The 12,690-nt window shown below is 38.2% G+C and overlaps 1 protein-coding gene across 3 annotated transcripts in view; it reads right to left on the bottom strand.

Annotated features, from left to right (window-relative positions):
* Nucleotides 1-12,690, bottom strand: part of ASAP1 (ArfGAP with SH3 domain, ankyrin repeat and PH domain 1) — a 144,844-nt gene that overhangs the window by 6,102 nt on the left and 126,052 nt on the right. For 2 of the 3 annotated variants that reach the window (XM_066175892.1, XM_066175902.1), the window contains 4 exons: nucleotides 10,462-10,623; nucleotides 7,504-7,570; nucleotides 5,408-5,466; nucleotides 2,486-2,988 (listed from right to left, as the gene is read on the bottom strand). In XM_066175892.1, coding sequence (XP_066031989.1) covers nucleotides 2,486-2,988; nucleotides 5,408-5,466; nucleotides 7,504-7,570; nucleotides 10,462-10,623 — 791 coding nt within the window. The remainder of the gene's footprint in view (nucleotides 1-2,485; nucleotides 2,989-5,407; nucleotides 5,467-7,503; nucleotides 7,571-10,461; nucleotides 10,624-12,690) is intronic. The other variant, XM_066175911.1, reaches the window with a different exon arrangement.

Genomic DNA, 12,690 nt, shown 5'->3' with positions numbered 1-12,690 from the left:
CCTGAAGATCATATAAGATCAAGGGTTTTTTTCTACAGCAAAGGTTTGCTGCAGTGAGAAGTCACTTCAAAGAATGCTTCCTCTTTTCTTAAAAATATACACATTTAATTTAAACAAAATCTCATCTAGCAGTAGGGACTGGAATTCAACGGGAATGGGTGCTTGGGGAAAGTCCCAGCTTTCAACTCCAGAGAACCTTGACAAAGCAAGAGTGCTCCCTCTCAATCAATCCTCCAGTGATAAACGGAAGCAACTGCTTCTGCAAGGTAAAAATCGTCTTGTTCAATAAAAAGAATGAAGAAATTTACATTCCTCTAAACTTAGAAAACTGTATGGAACTCAGCTTGTAAGAGCAGATGAGAAATGATGGGAATTACTCTGATTCCATCAGATTTTAACATTTTATTCCTTTCAAGGAGAGCAGCAAAAAGAAGCATTCAAGCTCAAGGTGTATTTAATCATGGGAAGGTATAAAAAAGGATGGATATATAGAGAGCACATGATCCAGAACATATTTCGTTCATGCTCCAGAACAGTTTATGGCATTGATGTGTAAAGAAATGGAAACAATTCCAGGAAATGTAATCTGGCACAAAAAAACAAATACCCACCACCGACTCCCTGTACCCAACAGTGCTTATTAACAAGAGATTTTATGCTTAAAACTGAACAGTAATGAGATGCTGTGATCATTAATAATCCAACCATGCTCTTATTTACATTTAACTTTTTTTTTTTCTTTAAAAATGAGTATTTTGTCTCCTTTATAGAAACCACCACACACACACAAAAGAACTCTTAAGTGCTCAGTGTGATTTCAGGAGCACTCAGTGCAAGTGTTGTTTCTCTAAAAATATCCTTTCAAATCCTTACAAATTATCAGCATTGGAATTTTTAGATTATATTTCTGAACCACTAATTTTCTAAAACTACCGATAAAAAAACCCCAAAAAACTATGCTTCTCTCTTTAGTGGCTGAATAGTCAAGCCCAGTGGCTGCTGTCGTGGGTGTCACTGCTCACTGGGATGAAGCATTTCACCAGCTTTGTGCAGAGGATACAGCCAGAGGATTAAAATAGAGGCAAGATACATTTCAGAGGAATTCTTGAACATTATCACTCAAGCAAAAAAGGTTGCACTGAACACAAAGAGATACAAGTGTGCATGCAAAGATGTGCAAAGCCCTGGTGATACATATTTAGATATAGATATATACTGGGAAGATATAGAATAGCTTTGATCACTGCACAACAGCTGAACTATTGAATTTACTGCACATGTGAAAATGGCTGAGTTGAGAAAAACAAACAACCTTTCCTCAGAATTCTTCTGCATACAGTAGAGTGACAGTTTAAAAAAAGCCAAAAGTAACCTAACTAAACAGGTAATCCATTATTTGCTTTCTTTTCTTCTTTAATAAAGTGAAAAGCAGCTGAGAATGACCAGCATCATTTGCCTGCTTATATCTAAAAGTACATAAGTAAACAAATGCTTTTTGATCTGATCCCTGTAATATTTAAATTCCAGAATACTCAGGAAGCCCAAGCAACAACTCTGTTGTCCTTGGCTCAGACAGGAGCTTACAAGCAAGTCCATGCCAGAAGCCAAGCAGAATGATGGCTCCACAGGGCTCTTCCTCAGACAAGCACAAGGCAGAAACTCACACTCTGTTTTCACTATCTCACTAGAATGAAGTCTTATTTCTTTTTTACATAAGTGCTTTGCATGGCCTATCTGACAAACAAAGCCATCTCCCTTTTGATGTATTCTTCATGATGAAAATCTCAAGAGAGCTCTGGAGTTTCAATAGCTATCTCAATCTACATATGCATTAAGAATCCTCTGTTGGAAATTGAACTGGTTAGAAAGACGAACAGCAAGATAAATTGGGGGTTGGAATCAAGTTAAAGTTCCAGATCTATTGCTGCACACCATGCACCAATGTCCATTTTGTCACTTCATCAGTACATCTGAACCTACACCTCAACCATTAAGTACATCAACATTAAATACTCACAACAGGGATATTTACTATTTTGTCACAGTTGACTTTACTGTAAATTTTGCATCTACTGACAACAGGTGCTAACATCCCTTCGTAAAGCTTACAAAGTCAAATATATAAATATTCTAGCAATCTAAGGCACACAGACCCGTGACCAAAGGCAACAGAGAAAATCATCAATTCATTCAGAGTTGTGATTGGCATAGATATAATAAATACATAAATCCCAATAAATCAAAATACACTCTCATGCACCCAAGGTTATTGTTTTATGTTGCAAGTTTCTGTTTGAGCATGCAGAAGGCCTTGAAAACCCCCATTTGCTGAAGTTGCTTTGGGGCACAAAAGGAGCCCCTCATTCCCTACCCCAGCCCATAGCTTTAAGTTGCCTTGAGTGCATAGCTCAAGGGTGCACAGAAAGTCCTACAATAACTTCAAAGCCTTCCATGGACACTTCCAAGGAGTTGGAGTAATACCTACCATATTTATTTTCCTGGGAAGCGGCACAGGGGTTTCTGGCAGGGTGTGTGTTATGTCATTAGACTCTTCAGATGCTTGCCTTTGGACGGTGTCTCTGGATTGTACGTTTGGAGAAAGATCTGTGGAGTGAGATTTTTGATTTGCCTCTGAGGGCTGAAGCTTCGATGCTGCTTCTCCACCTTGAGTTTTAGCCAACAGCTCTCCTAGCTGAGGTTTTGGAGGAAGGTCCTTCATTTGTGGCTTTGGAGGTAAGTCTCCAAGCTGTGGTTTTGGTGGCAAGTCTCCTAGCTGAGGCTTTGGGGGTAGTTCTCCAGGCTTTGGGGGTAAATCTCCCACTTGAGGTTTCTGAGTTAATTCTAGAGGCAGAGGCTTTGGGGGCAAGTCTCCAGGCTGTGGTTTCTGTGGTATATCGATGGACAGTGAGGGCTTCTGAAACATTTCCATGTGCTGATGGGATTTATCTATTGAAAGATGATGACTGGTTTCTATTTTTCTTAGTGCCACTAAAACAAAAAAGCAAAAGAACGTTTTTCACAATCGTAATATTTTAATATTAAAGAAGTTAGGCATTTATCAAAACTGCAATTGTGTAAATGACCACACAGTCACTGAGCCCCATAACTGCCCATAAATCCTCCTAGGCTATGACAAAAGCAAGATAATACAACTTTACATAACCCCTGTTCACTGAGGTCTCATTTAATTACTCCTCCTGGAGGCCAGCAGTGCTTATTCCAACAGCTATTAGATGTCAATTCATAGATTACATACTTAAAATGAAATAAAGTGATCGCTTTTTGGACCTAAACCAAAAAGTATGAAATATAATCAAAGATTTTGCAAAACCACCTGTAGACCAGTTGGCATGACTGTAACAAAAATGGGTTTTAATGATAATTTTTCACATATACAGTTGAATTCCATAAAAAACCCACCTGACTCTCAGGATTAGTACCTGTAAAATCTCTGAGAAGAGAGAGGGTGAGCACATATATCTATCTATTCAGTGTATAGAACATACCGTACTATAGGAATTCACACTAAAACTAAGAAAAAATGAATTATTGTATTTATTTACAATTTAGTAAAGATGAAAAGGTTTAAAATGTGTATTTTGCAGAATTCATGGAAGGAAATTGAAACTAGATTTCAGATAGTTCTTTTTCTCAGTATCATCTGTTGATTTTTTTTGCTAAGCTTCCTAAGAAAACTCAACTGAAATCTACCTCATAAACAAAACCATTAGTACACACAAAAAAAACCCAACCCACAACCTCCTAAATCAAATAACTCTACTATTAAAACAGATAAAGGGGGACAAGACAGAAAACATTTACAACCTGTGATGAAAGCAACACATTTTGACTAGAATGAACAATTTCCTACTGCATTCAGCACTGCTTTAGTATCATATTGTACCATCCAAAAAAGTGGCCTGACATTTGACTGTGAAAGCAGCAACACACTCTTTGGATATCACCCACTTCAGTAACTTTTTCATGATACATTTATGGCTAATTATATGAAACAAAACCAAAAAACCCAAACCCCAAACCAACAACCACAACAACAACAACAACAACAAACCCCCCAAAAAACCAAAACAAAAAAAACAAAAAACCCCCAAACAATAACAACAACAAACCCAACAAAAAACAACAACCCCCCCCCAAACCAACAAACAAAAACAACAAAATACCCCAAATCAAACCCATTTGCATAGTTTCCATGAAAGAAACTGTATAATTACTATCAGATGTCTCATTTTTTAGAAAAGTCTTTGTTGATCCCTGTATATGGCTTTGTGTCCTAGGCTTACCTTGCAGCAAATGTGAACACACTGATCACCCACATGGGTTTGAGATGTAAGCAAATGATATGAAAAACCCTGAGAGCAGCCTTTATCAAAGTGCTTTGATTTGGCTCTTCTTAAATTTTCACCTTAAATCATTTTAAATCAAGAAGTGTTGACTTCCTTCACAGAGCCACCCTAGTGCATCACTGCTGTCTCTTTCAAAAGCTAACGTGTCAGAAAAATTGTAATTTAATAAAGTTGAAAATTTACATTTGCTTTTTCTGTTAAAAATGATTTGCACTCTCAGTTTCAGGCATCTGGCTTCAGAATTCTGGACAAGCAGCAATTCTTGATCTTCAGGCTCTATTGTGACCATCCACTCATACAGATGTAAAATATTTTTGATGGATTCTGTATTCAGACAGAATACTCTGAAGTAGTTCTACTTTCTACTTTGGAGCCAACTTCTGCAACAACTGAAATAAACTAAATAAAACCTGCTGTGTGAGTTTAAAGAGACGACAGAAGAACATTTCTAAAATAAAGGTGCTCCCTGGGATGATGGTCTCAGCGATTTTGTCACTGATATATAAATGAGCATGTAATGGTAGCTGATTCTTTCCAAAGTAGTTGCACTGACCACAACCTTGACTGTCAGAACCTGGCACAGATACAGTTTGCTCCAAGCTATCCAGAAATTGGACTTGGAGATATCAGGGGAAACAAAAATTACCAGTGAGAGTGGCCCAGGATAGAAACAGAAGCCCAGAGAAGTGATCCATGGAGATACTCAAAATGTGATTGGACATGGCCTTGAGCAACCTGCCCTCATGGCAGAAAGCTGGCCCTGCTCCGAGTGCTGGACTGGACCACAAGACCTCTAGAGGTCTCTTCTGGCTTCAATTAGTCCATAATTTAGTTTTTTCCTCCCTAGGTGTATCTTTTTTAATTTAATAAAAGCCTTCCCAATCTTCCAAAATCCTTTCAGTTTTGTGTAGCTTTCACGGTTTGTAGCATTTTAGAAATAAAATTTCTGCTGAAGAGATCCATTTTTTTAAAACAAGTATCTACTTTCACCCACATTTAAAAGGTGTCATTATCAGAATAGCCACAAAGAGATCTCTTACCTTTCTGAGGTAGTTTGGGAAGAACTCTAGGGCCAAGTGCAGTCTTTGCAGACCCAGTGCTAAATCAACAGATGAGAATTATTAGTGCTTACAACTGTTATAAAATATACTTATTTCTCATTTTCCCCCTTTACACATACATAAATAAAAAAATCCCCCCAAAAATCCACATTTATTTTGCCCCTTTTGTATAATCCCTTTGTCTATGGATAAATCCCAAAACTCAAAGCATTGTTAAGAATTAACTGGGTTTTTTTTTTAGAGAAAAAGACATACAAACTCTACACAGCTTCAATGTTATAGGGCAGATATATTTTATGAGTTATGGTACATGCAAAATGTACTCTGAAAATAGGTGAAGCTGAAAGACCAACTTTTTGGGCAGATCTTGAGCCTTAAGAAAAATTTCTTCTTCAAAATAATTATATTGAAACTTAAAAAACATAATCTATGCTTTATGTCAGTGAAGTTTTCCAGGACTGAGCCTAAGCCTTGTAGTCTCCTGCATATGTATGATATTGTATCACACACACACACTGCTGCAGGAGGAGACAAGGTCTCTGCTACTCCCAGGAAATACTGATGATTGTGGGAAAACAACATGCTTTACTCTGTCAACCCATATTACACCTACATTAGCTATTCCCATCAAAGTTTTTCCTCTAAAACCACACCTAAGTCACTTTTATAGAAAAGGAATGTGGAAGAAGAGAAGAAAGCAAACTGATTTAAGGCATGAAAATCTAACAATACATAAAAATCAGTATCAGCTCAAAATAGTGACTCAAAAACCAGGAAAAAAAGAAAAATGAGTGAGAAAGCTGCCAGTGTATGTTCAACAGAGCAGAGAATCTTCTGCATTAACTGCCTTGATTCTGGTATTGCTTGTCTCTGCAGCCAACATTTCAAACAAGCATGATGATACAATTTTCATTTCTAGCTGTTTTTCAAATAGTAAAAATATGTCATGACATGAAACTGAAAGAACAGCCAAGCTCAATCTTGATTCAATAAATCACAGAATCATAGAATATCCTGAATTGGAAGGGGCCCATCAAGATCACCAAAGCCCAGCTCCTACCTCAGCCTTTCTCTAATGCCATGGAGTACAAGGACCACACTTTTACCCTTGTCTGACAAGAATCCAGGATGGACCCAGCTCTCTGTGCTATGAAACACTATCACTTTTTTTCTGAATGCCCAGTGCCAGCTGGATGGATTCAGCAAACGTGGGAAACTAACTGTGCTACCCCCAATAGGTCCCCTGCCTGTCCTGACAAGGCAGATCATAGTCTGGGGGTGTTCAGAAACTCTTTGTACACATCTTCTGATGTGCCCTGTCTGAGGTTACACATCCATCCCAAGTCTCAGCCCATCCTACACACTTGTGGTCATGCAAGGCTGTGTGTCTGAGGCAGGTGCTTACTGGAATTACCATGCCCCGAACCTCAGCACTTTGGAAACACAGCACAGACAGAGGAGCAGCAAACTCTAAGTGACAGCAATGTATGGCTGTCCTCAGTGCTCCAGCTATTGAAAAAGACACTTGTAATGGACAGAGCTGATGAACTACAAGTTAAAGCAGTCAGTGTTACTGCAGACTGCATGGCAGCACAAAAGTCTGACAGAGTGGAAAACAGCTAAACTGGAAGACTGAGATGAACTCTCTTACAGAGCCATCTTCGATGCCAGCCGATACCCAGAGTAACATTGCTGCAACAGGCAGGACACCTCACACTGGAGCAGACAAAATGAAATGCCAGGAGACATGAAAATGAAACTTTTGTCCTGCTGGACTGTGGTGTGAGGCAGCATTCCCCAGCTGGGAGAGCACTTCTGTAGGAGCAGCAGATAGATTCGGGTACAAGCCATTCTGTCCATCCCGCTCAAAGGATGGATTGTGCATGGACAGCGAGGAACAAAGCGTAGGAGGCTCAGTGGAGCCAAAGTATTTGTATGCTAGTAAGGCATGCAGAAAACTAATGAAGAAACATAGCTGGGATTTTATTTCCTATGAAAGGCTTTTCTTTTCTAATTTACAAATTAGTTATATTAATTTAAATTTTCATCTTTGTCTTCATATATGCAGATTTTACCTTGACTGCTGAGACATCCCCTCAAACTTGCTTGCAGCCTTAGTTGAAGGTGGGCCTAAATCATTACCTGAGGTGAAAAAACCAACAATTTAAAAAAAAAAATCATTAAGATAACTGAAATATAATCAGCAGAGGGTGCAATTTAATGCAAAACACATGATACTCTATGCATTTTCTACACAACATATCTAAAAGATCATTTATAAATTTATTCTTTATTAATAATTTTGCAGCTGAAAAAGCAGGAGGGACCAAAATAATCCACGATGACCTTTCATATAACACATTTTAAAACAACTCACTGGTAGCTCTCATCTCCTGGCAAGGGAAGACTGAATGACATTTCTGTAGGGCATTTGTTTTGAAATAGTGTTTCAATTTTCTCTGTATAGAAGGAGATACAGCAGGCCAGTATCAGATAAATTTATCACAGATGTTTGCATTTTGCACTGTGAGGCACGTCTTTTTAAAACCACCATGAATGTGATTCACAAAACATTAAATTTCTAAGGATTGGTATTTTACACTATGTAAAGAATAGCCTTTACTGATTTAGTGACTAAGTTTGTATGTTCCCATAATCTGCACTTTAGCCATTGGTAAAGAAAAGATCCTGGGTATACAGAATTCTGTCAAAAGGCAGCAAAATTCAAATCCAAGTGCTCTGGACTCCTTCAGCAGAAAGCTTCTCTTCATTAGCAATCACCATTTTCAAGGTATAATGACACCAACTCATTTGGTTTAGTGCCCTTTCATCCCCCTTTGCCTCTCCTTTTACAGCACATCTTAATCTCAGAACCAGTTTCAACAACCATTAGTAAATTTTGTCATTGAAAGAGATGCAAAGTGACATTTAATGATCCAAGAACACAAAATACTTCTCATTCAAAAGAATGACACATTTTTCTAAATACCATTCTTGGCGCATTGATGTCTAATTGAAACAGCAGAAAAGGCTCATGCTGTGCCTTGCTAAAAATATGTTTGTGTCTAAAAGGGGTCCAAAAAAGGAACTAAGGTAAAACAGCAAACATGTAGATCCTATGGATGAAGGAAGAAAAAATATCTCATGGTTGCTATGGAAATACAAAATAATCTAAATGACATTTTTAGAACATCTTTGAATAGTAACTCAATTTGCTTAGACATAAGCTAAGGATTGCTCTGCTTGAAACTACAATTAATGCACAGATTAGAAGACAAATGCTGAAACTCAACATAGCAAGAAATACAACAACACAGAAGAAAGCTTCTGAAAGGAAGAGCAGTGAACATTTGACAATATCCTTAAGCAAAAAAACACAAAGGCAGATACAAGAAACTCCCTCTTTTATAAACACAAAATTTAATACTTGCTTAAAAATCCAAATGGACTTTGAAACAAGCTTTTGTATAGATCTCAGCTAAAAAAATGGGGAGAAGAGGCCCTTCTTCCATCCACTGAAGTTTAGCTTGCCCTGAAAAGCAGTGAAGAGACAGGAAAAGTGATATTCTTTGGCCCTGCTCTGACAAGGTGCTTTACTGCTACAGGCTTCTTCATCTTCAACTACACACCTGCATCTTTCCCATATTTTCTTCTTCCTTTATCTGTTGCCTAAGGTGTTTAAGGAAAAGTTTGCACCTGCTTAACATCTAATCTTATCACACCTTTCATCCTACTAATGTTGCATTATACAGTATTCTAGCATATAGTACTTTAGGTGCTGTTTTGGACTTAAATATTTGGCATTTTTTTCATACTTCAAGTTCAAGCTCTTCAAAATGTCTTTGCTATCTCTGAAGAAGTACAGGGCTGTTAGACTCCAGAAGATAGGATTTTTTTTTATTTTTTTTTTTTTTTTTTAATCCTAGACCTCTGAGAAGTAGAGAACTGAAAAGATTCATTATTTTTATTGCTTGAGAAAAAGTCTTTGCTTTTCATTGGACTCTATACTTCTCTTCATATTGAATCCTAGATTAAATCACACGAGGACTCCATTATTTACTACATTTAACTCAATTTGCTGAAAAAAAAGATGCTTTTAGGCTAGCAATTTTTTATTTTAGGCTAGTAATGGTGTGTTTGTACTAGAAAAGAGAGAGGATTCTCTTAAGGTACAAGTAGTTTATGGATGATGCACCTATGTAAGCACTGGATTCCAGTTAAAAAAATTTACAGATTCATGGAAATCCTGCCGCCAAGACTAAAATCACAGAAAATTACATGGGCCTGAGATTTTTAGCTACCAAGAGAACTTGACTGCTTAGAGAAATGTTTATTCAAAAGAGGAAGAATCTGAGTAGTCTGGAAAATAGTTTCCAAATAGTATCTGTCAGAAAGGTATCCTGGTTAAAAAAAAAAAAAAAAAAAAAAAAAAGCAGTTTCTGTGTAACTTCTGCTGGTAGCAGGATGCAGACCTATCAGTCTTTGTGTATGTACAGACAACATCACATAAGCCAAATACATATTAAGACAACACATTCCCACCAGCAAGGTGTGAACACTAGACAGGAGAGGAGTGGCCCAGAGCCCAAGGAAAGACTCCCGTGGCAGTTGTGAGACCTGCACAGACACAGTGGGGTCTGGGGGCCCCAGAGCTGCATCCCTGCAGCTGGTTCCTGAGCTGGGCACAGCAGCAGCACCGGGAGGGGCAGAGGCAAAGGCAGAGGAGAGCATGGCTGAGGGGCTGGGGTGAGGGCAGAGCCTGGGCAGCTATGGCAGAGACAGGGAGGCAGTGGAGGAGACTGGACTGGGCCCCAGGGGAGCGTGGAGGATTTTCAGCTTTCTCAAGTGAGGCTCGGCTGCAGCAGCCTGGAAGGCAGAGTGACAGAAGATAGAACTGCTGATTTATCTGAGCTGACGTTACATCAAGCTGCAATCATTGGAAAGCAAGCACCAGGTAAAAAGAAACCAGAGATCATATATCAGCCATCATAAAGGTTTTCCCCTGCCCTTTTGTTTTGCATTTCAAAACTCACCCCAAGGAATTGGGCCCTTATTCTGGGGTCCATGAGGTAGTGGGCTTGGTGGGTCAGAGAGGGTTCTTTTGTGTCCTGGGGGTGGGGGAGGTGGTCTCTTCTTGGAAAGAGTGGAGCTGCCACTAGAGGTTTGAGTGCTTAGAGGGAGGGTTGAAGGTGGGCCTGCAAAATAACAAACAACCTTCTTACAAATACATGTGCATAAACGTCAAAGCAGCACTGAAAAATTCACAGTCAGACCCACAGCGAAGTGCAGCAAAAGACTAAAATAAAAAGACAAGCCATGCCAAAACACTGTTTAGATTAAACGACACGTCCACCACATTTTTAACCATCTCAGCTGTGGGATTATAAGCAACTTGACAATAGAATGACATGTGTACTTATGTTTAAAAAACACACGATTAATCACGCCAAGATTTCTAATTTTAGGAATTGTTAAAAAAAAAAAAAGGCAGCATGAAATATTAAAATTAAGTAATATTTAGCACATGGGATTGAAACTGCTGTTAATTTATACCAGAATGAAAGTGCTTTCTATATGCTCTAATATGTGGGGAGGTTTGTTAGCCCTCCAGACCATCCCATACAAATTTTGTTAATAAACTGGAAGGCAGGAAGAAAGAAATAGAAATATACCTACAAATTTTCCTTTCACTTTCAAAATAGAATTTTCAGCTTCAGAAGATTTTCTGTAATTCTTTTTTCTGTAGATCAAATACATTAAACTGTGTATTCCAAAAGCAATGCAAATTGTTGTATATGGTATGAATAAAATAAATATCAGAGAAGTCCTTTCTGGGACTGAGATTAGATATTTCATGGTGGCATTGCTTATAAAAGCCTGTGCAGTCACTCTTACCCTTAAATACTTTAATTTTCCTCTGACTGAATGCTGGCACAAGTATTATTCAACACAATGCATGTTTTACACAATATGGGAACAGATACAGCTTGAAAGACAAAATAACCCAGCGGGAAGACAGGAGTTTTTCCTAATCAACTGCACCATTGACCTTCACAAACATCTCTAACCAGAAGCTTAAGGAAACAGAGCAGGGAACAACCGGCAGCGAGGGGACGACTGTCGAGTCAGCAGCACCACCACCCTCAGGAATGATTCCTAACACTTTCTGCAGTAGCTCTGCATTAGGCTAGAACAGCTCCAGAGGATTTGTTGGGGTGGTTTTTGTTAGTTTGTGGGTTTACTGGTTTTGTCCTTTGTTACTGTAGCCAACATCTAAGACTTCACTGCAGTGCTCACTTGCAGTAAGCTTTACACATCAGACAGCTTCGCCATCAGTCCGGATAAATGCAGCAAATTGACAGAAAACTTTAAAAGCAAAGTCTATTTATACCTGAAATTTCAAGTCTATAGTCAGTCTATTTTTTAGCAGTGTAGAACCAACTTGCCTGATTTTGAAAAGCTCCCTTATGTGAACAGTATCTGAGACAAAACCTTTATTTAGTGACTTGACATATATCTTACCATGCAGCACACAAAACTTAAAGTGCCTTCTTCAAAAATATTTATGAATATTCTCTATAGGTAGACTGGAAGTGATCAATACCTGCGTTCCTTCCCAAATTGTTATATATTATTGAAATCAGTGAAAAATAATTGTTAAAATTCCTTAGGTGAAACATTTAACACTGACAAAAATAACTTCAATGATTCTATAAGCATGAATCTGTTTGTCAGATATTTTCATCAGGTGACTTCCCTCTTTGTTATAAACAGAAAAGAAAAATTTAATAGGACTGCCCCTAATGAGTCAATAATTCAATCTATTTTCTTCCAGACTCAATCCTGGAAGGCCTTCTGCTGTGCAGGAGGATCTCTCAACCACAAGCCCAGCAGATATTTTGGGCCTGGCTTAATTAATTGGTTGCTTTTGTAAATCAAATTATATATTTTGCAATCATTCCTCTCAATTTACTTCCAAGTTCACAAAACCATTAACTGACAACAAGTCAAATGCCAGTGCATTTAATGATTGTTCCCCAGTTTGCATCCTCTCACCCTTTCTCATTTTAATTTCTTCCTTGAGCCTAAGTAAGCAAGATAACTTAAACTATGCATTGAGATGTTTCTGAAAGCAAGACCAACTTTTCTCATTCTAAATTTCGAATGATGATCCCTTAAACTCCTGCAAGTTACCGGTTCTTTCTTTCAGAAATGTGAATCAAAAGCTGTTTTGATTTGTGATGTAATGCGAATGTACCTAG

Source organism: Chamaea fasciata, unplaced genomic scaffold, assembly GCF_029207755.1.
Source record: "Chamaea fasciata isolate MVZ Bird 193981 ecotype frontalis unplaced genomic scaffold, bChaFas1.0.hap1 SCAF_1, whole genome shotgun sequence".
In the NCBI taxonomy this organism is placed as follows: domain Eukaryota; kingdom Metazoa; phylum Chordata; class Aves; order Passeriformes; family Sylviidae; genus Chamaea; species Chamaea fasciata.
This window is presented reverse-complemented; position numbering and strand designations above follow the sequence as displayed.